This window comes from Chiloscyllium plagiosum, unplaced genomic scaffold (assembly GCF_037043375.1).
Source record: "Chiloscyllium plagiosum isolate Xiang-an unplaced genomic scaffold, Cpla_swu_hap1 HiC_scaffold_2, whole genome shotgun sequence".
NCBI lineage: Eukaryota > Metazoa > Chordata > Chondrichthyes > Orectolobiformes > Hemiscylliidae > Chiloscyllium > Chiloscyllium plagiosum.
Window position 1 is genome coordinate 12018548 of NW_028270140.1, and position 17775 is coordinate 12036322.

Sequence of the window (17775 nt, forward strand, 5' to 3'; positions counted from 1 at the left end):
ATTAACCATGGGAAATACAGGGTTACGGGGATAGGTTAGATCTGGATGGGATGCTCTTTGAAGGGTTGGTGTGGGCTCGATAGGCCGAATGGCCTGCTTCCACACTCTAGGGTTTCTATGATCATCAGCTCACTCTGCTGTGTTGCTGGCAGTGGTTAGACACATGTGTGCAAATCCAATTATTAAGCACTCAACCTTTGTACTTCCTATTTGAAATGTACGTTTATGTCTTGGACTTCATACTTGGTCATTAAGTGATTGTATAAGAAATAAAAAAAACAGTGAAGGTTAGACTCCTTGGTTCTTAATTTTACAAACTTAAAATAATCCACAAAACCATTCTTTATGATAATTCTACAACAAAATACTTAAAAATATTGGATGAAACTTTATCTGTTTATAGGTGCTCTGATTTTCCTTTCTTGAAGCTAGGTAAAAGAAATTGGGTGAAATCAGCTGAGGGAAAATTCTACCAAAGCATTTGTTTCCAGAATGTTGTGTTTTAGCCACAGGGTTTGTTTTATGATAAAGGTTGAGCAGGTCAAGCCAAACTCCTTGAAGTTCAAAGGACTCAGTTGTGATCTCACTGGAATATATAAGATCCTGACAGGACTTGACAGGATAGATGCTGGGAGGCTGTTTCCTCTTGTGGGGGAATTCAGAACTACGGGGGGGGGGGGGGGGATGGGCACAGTTTCAGCGTAAGTGATCTCACATTTAAGACAGAGATGAGGCATTCCTTCTCTCATAGGATCATTCATCTTTGGTATTCTGTAGCCCAGAGAGCAGTGGACACTGAGCCATTGAACATATTCAGACTGAATTAAGGCCGATTTTTGATCTGGGAGTTGGTGTAGGGCAGTAGGGGCAGACCAGGCAAGTGAAGCTGGGTCACAATTGGATCAGCCATGATCTTATTTGAAAGGTGGAACCTGAACGAGGTGCAGTATAGCCTACTCCTGCCCTTAATTCTTATATTTTTATCTTATAATCTTAAGTTCAAACTGTTTTGGAAGGACAAGTAAAATTCTTCAAATAATGGGGATGTACAGTAATTTTGGCTTTGCCAACAATGTCTCAGAATGAATAATAATTGATAAATGCTTACAAATATCTTCAAAAATTATCATGGCAAAAGATTGTGCTGCCAATCATTAGTTGAATTATCAGTTATGTAAAGAATCAGGTTCATTCATTTCTATATGATGCAGTGAAGCACAAGGTTCATTCTGTCACTCTTGCAGGAGTCAGGTGGTGAGTTAATCGCCGCAGTATTCATAGTTTCTGAGCTGCTCTTGTAACCACTGCATTTATGTGGTGAGCCCAGCTGACTCTCTGATCAATGATAACTCCAAGTGGGGGATTTAGTGATGGTAACACCATTGAATGGTAAGGGATGGTGGTCAGATTATTTCTGGTTGATGGTCATAGTCTGGCTTTTATGTGGCGCAAACGTAACTTGCTACACGACGACCCAAGCCTAGATACTATCCAGATCTTGCTGCATTTGTACAGTAACTGAGTCGTGAATGATGCTGAACATTGTGCAATCATCACCGAACATCCCCACTTCTGACCTTATGATGGAGGGAAGGTCATTAATGAAGCAGCTGAAGATGGTTGGGTCGAGACATGACCCTGAGCAGCTCCTGCAGAGATGCCCTGCAGCTGAGATGACTGACCTTCAACATCCACAACATCTTCCTATTTGTCAGATATAACTCGAATCACCAGACAGTTTTCCCTCCGATATCCACTGATTCTAGTTTTGCAATGTCTCCGTGATACCACACTTGATCAAATGTAGCATTGATATCTAGGGCTGTCACTCTCAACTCACCTCTGAAATTCAGCTCTTTTGTCCACGTTTGAACCAAGGCTGTAATGAGGTCAGGAGCTGAGGGGCCATGGCAGAACTCAAATTGGTGCCAGAGCAGGTGCTGCTTGATAGCACTGTTGGTGACACCTTCCTTCACTTGACTGACAATCGACAGTAGACTGATGGGTTGGTAATTGGTCAGGTTGAATTTGTCCTTTTTTTTAAAATGAAGAGGATATACTTGGGCAATTCTCCACATTGCCAGCTAGATGCTAGTGTTCTAACTGTACTGGAAGAGCTTGGCTAGGGGAATGGCAAGTTCCAGAGCACAAATTTTCAATACTATTGCCAGAATGTTGTCAGGTCCTGTAGCCTTTGCAGTCTCCAGTGCCTCCAAATGTTTCTTGATATCACACGGAGTGAATCAAATTGGCTCAAGACTGCTATCTGTCATGTTGGGAACCACTGGAGGAGGCAGAGATGAATCATCAACTTGGAACTTCTGGCTTAAGATTGGTGACAAGGCTTCAACTTTATCTTTTGCACTGATGTGCTGGGCTCTTCATTCATTGAAGATAGGGATATTTGTAAATTCTCCTCCTCCAATGAGTTGTTTAATTGTCCATCACCATTCACAAATGAGCCATTGGTTGTGGGAGCGCTTCACTTTGTCTATCACCTGCTGCTGATGCTGGTTGGCATGCAAGTAGCCCTGTTTGGTAGTTGCACCAGGTTGATAAATCATTTTCAGGTACACCTGGTGCTGCTCCTGACATCCCTCTCCATGGAATCAGGGTTGATCCCGTGGCTTGATGGCAATGGTTGAATGGGGAATGTACAAGGCCACAAGGTTAGAGATTGCGTGGAATACAATTTTGCTGCTGTTGATGGCCCACAGCATCTCATGGATGCCCAACCTGGAGTTGCTGGATCTGTTCGAAGTCTGACCCATTTAGCACAGTGATAGTGCACATACACAATACAGATTATTCTTAATGTGAAGGCAGGACTTCGTCTCCACAAGGACTGTGCAGTGGTCACCCTTACTGATACTGTCATGGACAGATGCATCTACAGCTGGCGGATTGGTAAGGATGAGGTCAAATATGTTTTTCCCTCATTGGTTTCCACACCACCTGCTGCAGACCTGGTCTACCAACTATGTCTTTTAGGACCTGATCAGCTCGATCTTTACTGTGCTGCTGAGCCACTCTCGGTGGTCGACAGTGAAATCCGCCACCAAGAATAGATTTTGTGCCCATGCCACTGTGGTAGAGATATGATCATGTCCAATGCTGTACTCCCTTCTCTCCTGAAGCTTCTTCAAGAATCAAGATGAAGGTTTTATGAATAAATCAAGCCTTGATTCAGGGGATGATACTTGTGAGGCAGAACAGTAGCTTTAATAAAGTACTGAATAATGTGAGCAGTACAAGGAAATTATATTCAATTATTATTAAACAAAGACATACCATTACGAGCAAAGATGACTGATCAGAAGGATCCACAATGATTAGATTACCTACTGTGTGGAAACAGGCCCTTCGGCCCACACCGACCCTCCGAAGAACAATCCACCCAGACCCACTCCCCTGACTAATGCACCTAACAGAATGGGTAATTTAGCACAACCAATTCACGTAACCTGCACATCTTTGGACTGTGGGAGGAAACCGAAACACCTGGAGGAAACCCACGCAGACACTGGGAGAATGTGCACAGATAGCTGCCCGAGGTGGGAATTGAACCCGGGTCTCTGGAGCTGTGAGGCAGCAGTGCTAACCACTGAGCCACCGTGCTGCCCCAAATGAGTGCTTAATATTTCTTATTATCTCATTTCTATCCAAATGGAAGCAAAGTACAAGAGAGAGCCCTTTCAGAGCGGAGATGGAGTTGTTGCGTTCAAGCTAAGTTACACAAGAATCTCTCAGCGGCATTCAAACCAGTCAAACAAACTGGTGCAAGTCTCAAATCAATTTACTAGATAAACACAGGTTTACACACCACATTCTTAGCTAACGAATAAAACTTATTTCACTAAACAAATAAAGACAAAGGAAAAGCCCAACATTGTCAATTAACTGGACCCATCTTTCAACTTGCAGCACAAAAGTTAAATCAACAAATTGACTGTTGAGATACTGAAATTCAATATATTAGCTATGTTTGATTAAAAACATACCTTGAAGATCAAAAAGTGAATTTGCAGAAGTGGTTTTCTCAGAAGGTGCCTGGGTTATTGGTTTAAGGTATGTTCTATATCCTTTCAATATTGAGGCCATGAAACGCAAAAAAGCTTCCTGGATTTCCATTTCCAATGAAATCATCTTTTTATGCCATGAAAAGTCAGCCTCTATCGGCGTCATCTCAACAGCAGACCCTTCCTGTGCTCTCCTGTGAACTGCAGAAATCAACATAACTCAAAATGTCCACAAACCAAAGCAACTAAATTTGTTGATAAGTAGACCAGTCCACATTTAACTTCACTTTGAAACTTAGTCAGCCAACCAGAGTATGAACCTAATGGAAAGGAACTGAAGTGTGCTCAGAAACTGATACCTGGAGTTACAAATAAGAATTGAGCTGACTGGAATATGTTATAGTTTCAACAATATTTTCTATTTTCTAAATGAGGACAGAACAGAAAATGGCAGAAATTATGATTATTTTGTAAAGAACAATATTGGCAGCATAATTGGAATAGCACGTACTTTTTCAGATACCATGACAAAAATATCTTGGAGAGGGCATAGCCCTCAGTAATTCTTCAGCTTGATGATGATCCATCAATTTAAAATGCTCAGAGCATGAGCAAATAAATGAGAAGAAATTAGAATAAAATTTACACGTTGTATGTATTCAACTTTAAGCCATAGGTACATTAACCAATATAACAGTTTAAATTTATGTCGTTTAACTCAAAAAATGAACAGAATTTGTGTTGAATCTCTATTTTGCTGTATTTTTGTTGCTTAATTAAAACCAATGGCTAACTTAAGCTCAAAACCTGGAATCAGCTTGGCTCCATCTACCCAGAAGTGTAACAAGATTACTTAAGAGTGAGTGAAGTTAATTACAATAGTAGCCTCGATTGACCTTGGACTAGCAGGTACCCAAAAAGCAAAACGCCCATCCAGCGTTACTCAGTGCTCCTGGATTGTCACTGTAATCTAACGATTAGATGCAGCAATGAACACATTAGTTAAGTCTAAGGTTGCCATCATCTTCGGGAAGCTGACAACAGGTCTTTCAAATGATATCTCCACAGAAGAACTTGTACTCTTAAATATAGAAGCAATGCTCTGATACTAAAAGCTTAAACAGATATTTTTATAAAACCTAAAAAACTGAGTAGAAAAGGGGGGTGGATTTCTGAAACTAAAATTATCAAAACAAACTGGTATCCAATTTCGGAAGAGCAAATTCTCACATTTAATTATAGATTGAGAATAACAACATTGCAGTTTCTAAATAATTATTCCAATTAGTGATTACGTTATAATTTCTAAAAAATGAAACTATTCTTCTGTTTTCTTACTCAGTGAAAGTTGGTTTTGTAGATTCACCAATGAACTGAACAGTGTCTTCCCAGGCTTTTTTGGAAGCTGCTTCCAGTTTAAATTTTTCCGATCATCAGATCTACAAAACAAAAGCCAGAATAAACTTAATCAATAATGAGCATTCTGAGGTCAGGTAGGACACAGTATGTAAAGCAAACCGTCCTTTACCGTATTCCAACAATGTAGCTCAACTCCAATCTCAACTACACCTGGCTTGAGTACAACTACATCACCCAGTCAGCCTCATGTCCCCATACCTCCAACTTATTTTAGTTAGCCTCAACTAAAATTTGTAGCTTTCCAGAGTCTCCCCAGTTTTGTTTCTTATAACTTTACCTACTTACCCTCAGACTTACACTGGCTTCCAGTCTAAAAATATCTGAAATTAATATTCTCCTTCTCATGTACAAGCCTCATGGCAGCCTTCCACTCTCTCTCTACAACCCCCTGCATTTTTAAGACTCACCATTCAGCCAGTGTTCCTCAATGTGTGTGCTGAGTGAACGCCCAACTTCTTGCACCCACCATTGGCAACCATGCTTTCAATTACCAAGGTCTTGAAGTCTGAAATTCCCTCTGCTCTCTTCAAAATCATTCCTTAAAACCTACCTCTTGGATTACACTTTTGGCTACTTAAGTATATGACTCTAAGTCAATTAAGTAGACAAGAGTCATGGAGATGTACAGCATGGAAACAGACCCTTCGGTCCAACTTGCCCATGCTGACCAGATATCCTATATCTCGTCCCATTTGCCAGCATTTGGCCCACATCCCTCTCAACCTTTCCTTGACTGAGTGACAAGTTTTGCCTGAACCACATTGATTCATTGCCTGAGGGTGATTTACAATATTAAGAATCATCAAATGAAAACAACAAGTTTTGTTGCTCATTTTTGAGTTCAGTTCCTGGACTAATATCATCAGGCTTTTCTTTTTCATACACAACATTAACTTTCAGAGAGGAATTAGATGCATTTAAGTAACATTATAAGGCTATGGGGAAAGTGAAGTCAACTAACTAGAGAGCTCTTTTGAAATGCAGAGATAGAAACAAAACAAGTGGCCTTCTGTAGGGTAAACTTCTATAATAGAATAACTTAGTAAAAATACACAACTAGTAATTAAAATGTTTAACTCTGACTGATGAACAAAGAATTTCAAGGATTAAATTTCAGTGCTGACAGTACTAATATACTTCTATTACTTCCTTGGTTAAGGGAAAAACAAGAGCCCAAAAACTAGCTCGGAAATTCTTAACTCAAAGATAACAAAGAAGCCACAGAAGCAATACAGATGCTTACAGATATATTGTATTTGTATCCAGGTCCACACACACAACATCCAGGGGTGGATCATAAAGATCAAAATAGCGTGAATCAACACCTACAATAAATGGAATAGGGGCATTGAGGACTCCAGCGAGGGACAATGGACAAAGTGGAATATAAGGACATTGCCAGTGGAAAGGAAATATCATCTGAAAACACAACAGAAAACAAGTAAACAGTTTTAATACAGATTACTAGCTTTATACAAATCCAAACAGAATTTAGGTGAACACAAATACTTACAGTTACAACAGCTTCAGCCACACCGGTCAACACCGCAGGCCTGAGAGAGTGCAGCAGAACTTTGTTTTCCATCAAGACAAAATATAGTAAAGTCGCACAATTCTCAGCACCCAAGTTCATTAGCAAAGTGCTAAAGTTTGCTCCTCTAAATAGGAAAACAATGATGTTTATAGATACTTTCAGGTCAAATATTTGGCAATTATGCTTCAATACTTTCACAATATTGTTGCATATTAATGATTTAAATCACAAATTTAAATAAAACTTTAAAATCTGTTGAAAAACGTAAGATTTTATACAGAAGAGAGCTTCCCAAATAAAGCTTTTATGCACACTATTCCTGGTCCAGTAGAGGAGCAAAAAGTTGTTAAAAATCCAATTGGTTTTTGTAAATTACTGCAATAAATATCGTATAACGAACAATTTTTGTGGTCTACAGTAACATGACAATCAAACTAAGAGTTGTAAACCATGAGATATCACATTGCAAGACCACAATGCTCCTCAAATATTCATACCTTTCATATTTTGTTTTAATATTTTCTTTCTCCTTTTCCAGAACTGATGAATATTTTTGCAACTATGCATACGTATATCACATGCTTAAGTTACAACAGCAGAATCACTCGCATGCATCTCTACATTACAGATTGTATTATTTGCGAAACAGAAGTATAGCTAAAGGGATACAGTCTTCTCCCTGCATTTTCATATGGAGATATCTCCTTGTATGTGACTAAATTCTTTAAATCAGGTCAGAAACAATTTTAAAAGCAATCATTCCCAACATCAACTTTTAAGATCAATTCTTCCATCACAGCATATTTAATTTTTAAAAAGTGATACTCGCTGCAAAAAATATTCAAAATGTGATGGCAGCACTCAATCAATATTCCAGCCAGAGGAACAATAGGAATGTCAAAGCATACTCTCAATTCTGCAGTCACTATGATGACCCATGTTAAACAATGGCCAATTCAAGTGCTCTGATGCATTTAACAGTTAAACATAAATGTCTAGTTAAAACAAAAACATGATTTGTCCCACTAACTGCTTAATAAGTAATATACAATTTTATATATTGCCACAGAACCGAAGGTCAGGCTCATCCTTCTGCTCCTTGAAGTCAATAACTGAAACTTGACCAATGATTGTAATTAATTTGTTATAAATTCAGTAGGTAGCATAATGAACTGAACCTTTTTGCAAATGCACACCATCTGGTTCCTTGGATTTTAAATAATTGTAATATTTGTTTTGAACAATGAGATTAGACATTCTGATTCCATGTTTACAGCAGTGCAAAATCAGAGGACAAAACCAATAAGTTGTAGAGGTGAACTGACAGAATTTCTGAATCCAGAATTGCTGTTTTAGGAAGTAGTGTAACAGAAGTTCTAAGCAGAGATTAGGACTGCCTCAAAGACTTTCACTCTGATAGACCTTACCTTTAAATTATCAATGTTGGTACTGGGGATCCAAAGTGGAGAAAGTACTCCATTAGTATGACATCTTGCACATGGATGAACACACCAAAATTAAACCCTTTACACAAGCCATTTAATAAAAAGTCACACATGGTTGAGTGCATTAATGCAACAAAAAAAAGAACTTTTCAGGTTTTAAGCAGAAGTAGTCAGTGTCAGCAGGCTCACAATAGCAAGAAAAAAAATGTTTTTTAATCGTCAAAGCTCCAAATTATGATTAGGGGGACGAGAGGTTGAACCACAATCAGGTGCATCTAGAATTACATATTGCCAGTAATCAGGCATGAACTTGGCATCAGGCATGAGTTGGAGGACAGTTGGCATTCAAAAACATTCCTTAAGTGACATGTAATACTTCCAGACATTAATCATGGTGAGGTGTGGACACTGAAAAGTGTAGTCGTCACCATCATGGCCATTCAAACAGCAATAAACTTGTTTACTGGGGATCGATACAGGTTGTAATGTTTTACTTGATACTTATTCAGCAAGCTTATGTCTAATCAATGCTACATAAAATTAATTAAAATTATGGTTTTGCAAATATGTTTCCTTTGTAAAAACTAAAACAGTAATTGAACTAAGTTGTGCAAATCAAAACAAAGCCAAAGAAAATTGGACAAAGACATAATGAGTGAGGCAAACAGAAGTGATCAAAGCCAAAAAGCAGAACAGGATAAAATAAGGAGGCTTTCATTTGGTTAGGGGAAAGAAAGATCACATGATTACTTTTCTGATTCCAGCTTACCTCAAAGGCAAGGGGGTTGAAACTGGCTGAGACAGGATCAAGGCATCAAGTGCCGACAGCTACAAAACAGAAGACAAATATTCAGTATCAAGTTCTATGTAAGTAAAAATGATAACATTCTTACATTGTTGTATTAAAAAAAATCAAGTTCAACTCTCCACAGCTAATTTTGTATTACTAGCAATGTGCATACACGTTACCTGAACCAAGATTCTTGGCCTCTGGGCTGATGGGAAGGGAACATTATGCATGAAGTGGGATATATGCCTATAAACAATATAAGAACAGTCTCAAAAAATGATAAATGGCAAAACAAAAGCGATTATAATTAGTATGCATTAAACAGAAGAAATGCAACAAACAGAAAACAGTATTACCGCAGCAAATGTCTCCAGGCAGTATCAATCAGTATTCTACTTGTGACCCAGTTTTGATACTGACTGACTGTTGTGCTGTACGTGAACTTCAACTAAATTCAAAGAACCAATCAACAAAAAGAAATAAAATGGGTAGGTATTAGCATAACTAACAGCACAACGTATGGTAAAGAAATACAAAAGTCAATGGTCATCAGAAACGTGCCTGTAGCTTTTCGGCTCAAGAAAGTGAGGGCTTCCAATGAATTAACACAATGTAACTGATAGATGAACTGCAATTTTTGCTTTAGAACAAATAGGATCACTACGTTATACACCTATGACATGTTGGGGAGGGGAAGATATTCTATTCACAAGACAAGATGAGATTCAAAATGTTGGATTTACTCTCTTAGGAGAGGGGAGATCTGATAAACCTAAGATAGATCATGACAAGGAGAAACATTTCCCATTAGCTGATAGTAGAATCACTGGGGGGAGGGGTTTAAGATTTAGGAATACATAAGGAAGAACTTTTAAAAAATAACCCAGAAAGTGACAGTGACCTGGAACTTTACCCAGAAGGGCAGTAAATGGGGAAAGAAAGAAATTTGGAAATTTTGAATGAAATAATCTTGCAGGATGACAGGGACAGATCAAGGGAATGGACTGCTCGAAAGACAGCCAACATGAACTAAATAGGCTGGAAGACACCCTTCTCCAAGTGATCAGACTCTAAATGATCACTTTTGGCAATTAAAAAATGTAATAATTAGAGCCACTGCAGTTAATTGTTTTTGGTGCTGGCTATCATCCAAGTCCCTGGCTTATATCCTGGGCTAACTGGTGAGAGGAATGCAGGAGCTGTATTGATGCCTCAAACAAACCACAATATCATTCTTTGTCTAGTACAAATTTATTGGTAATTCAGCATAAATGGAGAGCTTCACTCAAGCACGATAGGATAGCTAACATGGGAAAAGAAAAGCATGACACTGGTGCAACAGTGTCTTTTGACAACAAATAAAGGCAGCACATTCTAATTCTAATTTATACCATGCCTAATGTGATGCACCCAAATGGATTGATGACATGGGAAGTCTTCCACTTCCAAATACCTCACCTTGACCAAAGCATTCAAGATTTTTCTCATGCTAAAACGTGCTAAATCATTATCCCATCCAGCGAACTGCCTACTGAGGAGCTTACACTAAAACTTATTAATGCTCCCCTGGTCAGTTTGCATGTTCTAACCTTGAACTCATTCAAACCTCTGATTCCATTACCCCATTCCATTTTAATTCCTCATCCTTTACTTTTGTACTTTGTGATCTTCATTAGTTCCCAGTCTAACATATCAAGTTGAAAATATTAATCTCTTCATGGTCGCACTTTTCTCCATCTCCAAAATCCACTCATATACTTCTTTGGTCACCCTCACCGCCCCTTCTGAAAACAGCGTACAACCACCATTACGCACACTAGCAATGAGATGCCCAGATGAAAACAAAATATTGCTGGTGCTGGAAATCTGAATTTAGCAGATCAAGTGCTGAAAAAAAACTCAGCAGGTCTGGCATCATCTGTGGAGAGAGAAATCGGGTTAATGTTTATGGCTCTTGAGAGCTGAGTTTCTCCAGCACTTGCTCTGCTTAATTCAGATTTCCAGCATCAGCAATATTTTGTTTACATCTGGGCATCTCATTGCTAGCGTGCTGCTTTCCTGTGCTGGTGAGCCTAATTAGAAACAGGCTTAGAAACCTTAGTGTTGTACCTTCAGACATGTGCAAATGTTCACCAGACAGTCCAGAAAAAAAAAATTATCTTACTTTTGAAAAAGAAACATTCAGCTCAGGAAATCTCATGGATATGGTGATTGACACTCCTGGAAGGTCTTTTTGTCTTTCCAAGACAGTATGGCTGCCTGAATCCACAGGTCAAGCCATCTTTAGTACCATTTTAAGTGCCAGTTTTAAAAACCAAAAGTCAATTTCTCAAGATTTCATGCTGTTTACAGTTCAAGATTAAGAATTATGTGCCTTCTCAACTTAGTAGACGACAACAGCTTGAAATCAACTAGGCAAAAGTGAGGATTGCAAATGCTGGAGATCAGAATTGAGAGTGTGGTACTGGAAAAGCACAGCATGTCAGGCAGCAACTGAGGAGCAGGAGAATCGACGTTTTGGGCAAAGCTCTTCACCAGGAATGAGGCTGTGAGCCGAAGGGGTGGTGAGATATAAATGGGGGTGTGCGCGCGTGCGTGCATGCACGTGTGTGCTGGGGGAGGATAGCTGAAAGTATGATAGGTAGATGGAGGTGGGGCTAACGATGATAGGTTGGAGAGGAGGTTGGAGCAGATAGATGGGAAGGAAGGTGGACAGGTTGGACAGTGCCAGGTTGGACCATGCCAAGTTGGAAAGGTGGAACTGGGTTAAGGTGGGAGAAGGGAAAATGAGGAAACTGGCGAAATCCACATTGATGCCGTGAGGTTGGAGGGTCCCGAGGCAGAGGATGAGGCGCTCTTCCTCCAGGCATCGGTTAGTTAGGGAGTGGCGATGGTCTGCCACGATGGACTTTGATGGAGGGGAGAGTGGTTGGGTTTCTGGTCACGTTTTTGTCTGCTTACTATGTGCAAAAATACCTTGCAAAAACTTGTAGGACATGACATCACCACTCCGTAACACTTGACGCCTGAAATCAGAGGGCAGAGGCCTCTGGGAAAGGAAAGACTTCTTTTTATTTCCATCCAGCTACATAAGTCAGTGTTTTCTAAACCCGAGACCATACCTGTGTAGGGCCTCCCATCCAACCACCTCCTATAACCTTAAAGACCATGGAGACATCAGGTAAGCGCCTCTTCTTTTTTACTTTGTGATAAGGGAACTGGTAGAGATGGCAGTGCAGGGAAAGGAATGTTCCTCCTGCATGATGTTTCAGGTGACGGACACCATTAGTGTTCCAACCAATTACATCTGCAGGAAGTGCACCAACTCTTGCTCCTCCAAGACCGTGTTAGGGAAGTGGAGTGGAAGCTGGATGAACTTCGTATCATTTGGGAGGCAGAGGCTATGATAGATAAGAGTTACAGGGAAGTAGTTACTCCTAGGCACATGGCTCAGTGGTTAGCACTGCTGTCTCACAACACCAGGGTCCCAGGTTTGATTCCAGTCTTGGGCAACTGTCTTTGTGGAGTTTGCACATTCTACCAGTGTCTGCGGGGGTTTCCTCCGGGTGCTCCAGTTTCCTCCCACAGTCCAAAAACCTGCAGGTCAGGTGAATTGGCCATGCTAAATTACCCATTGTGTTAGGTGCACTAGTCAGAGGGAAATGGGTCTGGGTGGGTTACTCTTTAGAGGGTCGATGTGGACTGGTTGAACCGAACGGCCTGTTTCCACACTGTAGGGAAACTAATCTAATCTTGGCAACAAGAAAGTTGGGTAACTGTTCTAAGGGGGAAAAACAAAAAAAAAACAAAGTCAGTGGAGGTATCCCCTGTGGTCGTTGCCCTGAAAAGGGGCAACGTTTTGGATACTATTGGGGGTGGGGGGGGGACAACTTACCAGAGGTATGCAGTGGGGCCCAGGTCTCTGGCATAGAGCCTGTCCCTGTTGCGCAGAGGGGAAGGAGGGAAAGGAGGAGTGTGTCGGTCATTGAGGACTCAATAGTTAGAGGCTCAGATAGAAGATTTCTTGGGAATAAACGAGACTCACAGTAGGTATGTTGCCTCCCAGCTGCCAGGGTCAGTGATGTCTCAGATCCTACCTATGGCAGCCTGAAAGGAGAGGGTGACCAGCCTTAAGTCATGGCCTATGTAGGTACCAACGACATAGGTAGAAAGAGGGATAGGGATGTAAGGCAGGATTTCAGGGAGCTAGGGTGGAAGCGGAGAGCTACAACAGACTTGTTATCTCTGATTTGTTACCCGTGCCACGTGATAGTGAGGCAAAGAATAGGGAGAGATATCAACTAAACATGTGGCTGCAAGGATGGTGCAGGAGGGAGGGTTTCAGGTACATCGATAATAGGGGCTCATTCTGGGTAAGGTGGTACCTTACAAACAGGACAGTCTTCACTTGAATCAGAGGGGTACTAATATCCTGGGTGGGAAATTTGCTGGTGCTATTTGTGTGGGTTTAAACTAGCTCAGCAGGGGGATGGGAACCTGAGGTGTAGTTGCAGTGCAAAGGAGGATGAGAGTAGGGAGGACAGATACAGGATTTCAGGGTCACAGGAATGTGCTGGCAAAGAACAAACTGGTTTGAAGTGTGTCTACTTCAATGCCAGAAGTATCCGAAATAAAGGAGGTGAGCTTGCAGCATGGATAGGTACCTGGGACTTGGATGCTGTGGCCATTTTGGCGACATGGATAGAACAGGGTGAACAGGCGGTAAAAGAAGGGGAGGTGTGGCCTTGTTAGTCATGGACAGTATAACGGAGGCTAAAAGAACTTTTGACAAGGACTCATCTACTGAGATAGTATGGCTGAGGTTAGAAACAGGAGGAGAAGAGGTCACACTGCTTGGAGTTTTTTTTTATATAGGCCTCCATAGAGTTCCAGGGAGGTGGAAGATACGATTGGCAAAATTATTCTGGGTAGGAGTGAAAGGAACAGGGTGGTCATTATGGGGGGCTTTAACTTTCCCAACATTGACTGGAAATGCTATAACTCTAGTACGTTGAATGGATCAATTTTTGTCCAATGTGTATAGGAGAGTTTCCTAACACATTATGTCGAAGGGCCAACAATAGGGGAGGCCACATTGGATCTGGTGCTTGGTAATGAACCAGGCCAGGTGTTTGATTTAGTTGTAGGTGAGCACTTTGGAGAGAGTGACCATAATTCAGTTACGTTTAGTTTAGCGATAGAAAGGAATAGGTACATGCTACAGATCAAGAGTTATTGATGGGGCAAGGGCAATTATAATACGATTAGGCAAGAATTAGGATGCATAGAATGGGGTAGCAAAATGCAGGGAATGCAGGCAATGGAAATGTGGAGCTGGTTTAAAGAACAGATATTACGTATCCTTGATAGATATATCCCTGTCAGGCAGGGAGGAAGTGATAAGGTAAGGGAACCGTGGTTTACTACAGAAATTGCATCTCTTGTTAAGAAGAAGAAGGAGGCTTATGTGTTGATGAGGCAAGATGGTTCAGATGAGGCAAGATGGAGAGTTACAGATCAGCTCAGAAGGATTTAAAGAGAGTGTTAAGAAGAACAAAGAGAGGACACGAGCAGTCTTTACCAAATAGAATAAAGGAGAACCCTAAAGCTTTCTATACATATGTGAGGAATAAGAGAATGACTAGGTAGGAATAGGGTCAGTCAAAGACATAAGTGGGAAGTTGAGTGCGGACCCTGTGGAGATCAGACATGTGCTAAATGAACATTGCTCATCGGTTTTCACTCAGGAAAAGGAGAATATTGTAGAGGAAAAGAATGAGGTACGAGATATTATACTAGAAAGAATCGAGGTTAGTTCTAGAAGGAGTGAAAGTAGACAAGTCCCCTGGGCCGGGTGGGATTTACCCGAGGATTCTCTGGGAAGCTAGGGAGAAGATAGCAGAGCCTTTGACTTTGATATTTGAACCATCATGATCTACAGGTTTAGTACCGGAGGACTGGAAGATTGCAAATGTTGTGCCCTTGTTCAAGGGCAGTAGAGAGAACTCAGGTTATTATAGACCAGTGAGCCTTACTTCTGTTGTAGGAAAGGTTTTGAAAAGGATAATAAGAGTAAAGATTTATAATCACCTAGCAAGCAATAATTTGATTTCAGATAGTCAACATAGTTTCGTCAAGGGCACGTCGTGTCTCACAAACCTCACTGAGAAGGCAACCAAGCATATAGACGAGGGTAGGGCAGTTGACGTGGTATACATGGACTTCAGTAAAGCCTTTGATAAGGTTCCACATCGTAGGCTGCTGGAGAAAATGCAGAGGCACAGAATTGAGGATGATTTAGCAGTTTGGATTAGAAACTGGCTTTCTGAAAGAAGGCACCGAGTGATGCTTGATGGAAATTATTCAGCCTGGAGTCCAGTTACTAGTGGTGTGCCACAAGGGTCTGTTTTGGGACCACTGCTGTTTGTCATTTTTATAAATGACTTAGGCGCAGCATAGGTGGATGGATTAGTAAATTTGCAGACGACACTAAAGTTGGTGAAGTCGTGGACAGTTTGGAAGAATGTTACAGGTTGCAGGGGGACTTAGATAATCTGCAGAATTGGGCTGGGTGGTAAATAGAGTTTGATGCAATTAAATGTGAGGTGATGCACTTTGGGACGAATAAGAGAAAAGCAAAGTACTGGGTCAACGGAAAGATTCTTGGTAGTGTGGATGTGCAGAGGGATCTTGGAGTCCATGGACATAGATCCCTGAAAGTTGCCACCCAGATTGATAGTGCTGTTAAGAATGCATATGGTTGTTAGGTTTCATTGGTAGATGGATTGAGTTCCGGAGCTGCAATATCATGCTGCAGCTATACAAAACACTAGTGCGGCCGCACTTGGAATATTGTGTACAGATCTGGTCCTCATGTTTCAAGAAGGATGTGGAAGCATTGGAAAAGGTGCAGAGGAGATTTACCAGGATGTTGCCTGGTCTGGAGGAAAGGCTGAGAGACTTGGGTCTGTTCTCATTGGAAAGGAGGAGGCTACGAGGGGATTTGATAGAGACATACCTAATAATCAGAGGATTGGATAGGGTGGACAGTGAAAGTCTTTTTCCTAGGATGATGATGTCAGCTTGTATGAGGGGGCATAACTACAGATTTTAGGGGTGATAGATTTAAGACAGATGTCAGAGGCTGGTTCTTTACTCAGAGTGGCAAGAGCATGGAATACCCTACCTGCCAATGTAGTTAACTCAGCCACATTGGGGAGATTTAAACAATCCTAGGATGGCGACGTCAGCAATACTGAGGGCCAAAGGGCCTGTTCTGCGATGTATTGTTCTATGTTCTCCTTTGGGACCCTCCAACCCCACAGCATAATGTGGATTTCACCATTTTCCTCATTTCCCCTCCCGCCCATCTTATCCCAGTTCCAACCTTTCAACTCGGCACCGCCTTCGTGGCCTGTCCTACCTGCATCTGCCTTCCCACCTACCCGCTCCACCCTCCTCTCTGACCTATTACCCCCACCTCCATGGACCTACAGCACTCTCAGCTACCTTCCCACAAGCTCAACCCCCTCCCATTTATCTCACCACCCCATTGGCTCATAGCCTCATTCCTGATGAAGGACGTTTGCCCAAAATGTCAATTCTTCTGTTCCTTGGATGCTGCCTGACCTGCTGCACTTTTCCAGGACCACACTCAACTACAACATCTTAAAACTAATGGAAATTAAAATCTTACAATCACTACTTTTTACAATTTTATATTTTGGTATTTTTCTTTATTTTTGATTTTAAAAGAATTTGCATTGAGCTCTTAAAACGTTACTTGGTAACACTCAAATGTAGCTGAAAATGTGTTGCTGGAAAGGTGCAGCAGGTCAGGCAGCATCCAAGGAACAGGAGAATCGACGTTTCGGACATCAGCCCTCCTGAAGAAGGGCTTATGCCCGAAACATCGATTCTCCTGTTCCTTGGATGCTGCCTGACCTGCTGCGCTTTTCCAGCAACACATTTTCAGCTCTGATCTTCAGCATCTGCAGTCCTCACTTTCTCCTCGAACACTTAAATGTAAGTTATATTAATCAGGAAAACATTAACTGTGTTCTCATCACCTTTGTTTCACTTTACCATTTATAATAGTTTAATAATTACTTAACAAAATTGTTCTTTTAACATGTTATTTAGTCACTCATTCCAGTTACAGCCAGAGTATGGCTCCAAAACTTAAGCGAGAGTCCACAAAAGGCACTTTTGCTGTAGAACTCTTCAAAAGACATCTCCATAAGAGCTACAATTGACAATGGTTGACAACATGACTGGGATATTTACTATACTGGATGTAAGTTTGCTCGCTGAGCTGGAGGGTTCGTTTTCAGACATTTTGTCACCATACTAGAGAATATCAGTGAGCCTCTGGTGAAGTGCTGGCATTATGTCCCACTTTCTATTTATGTGTTTAGGGTTCCTTGGGTTGGTGATGTCACTTCTAGTTTTTTTTCCCCTCGCAGGGGGTGGTAGATGGGGTCCAATGAGCAAAAAGTTGGTTGAAAGAGTTCCGGTTGGAATGCCATGCTTCTAGGAATTCTTGTGCATGTCTCTGTTTAGCTTGTC

The 17775-nt window shown here is 41.1% G+C and overlaps 1 protein-coding gene across 7 annotated transcripts in view; it reads right to left on the reverse strand.

Moving 5' to 3' along the window:
- The window catches only part of dennd4c (DENN/MADD domain containing 4C), a 152962-nt gene that overhangs the window by 60708 nt on the left and 74479 nt on the right, over positions 1-17775 (reverse strand). For all 7 annotated transcript variants that reach the window (XM_043719121.2, XM_043719156.2, XM_043719146.2 and 4 more), the window contains 6 exons: positions 9387-9453; positions 9187-9245; positions 6952-7096; positions 6682-6857; positions 5358-5458; positions 4002-4220 (listed from right to left, as the gene is read on the reverse strand). In XM_043719121.2, coding sequence (XP_043575056.2) covers positions 4002-4220; positions 5358-5458; positions 6682-6857; positions 6952-7096; positions 9187-9245; positions 9387-9453 — 767 coding nt within the window. The remainder of the gene's footprint in view (positions 1-4001; positions 4221-5357; positions 5459-6681; positions 6858-6951; positions 7097-9186; positions 9246-9386; positions 9454-17775) is intronic.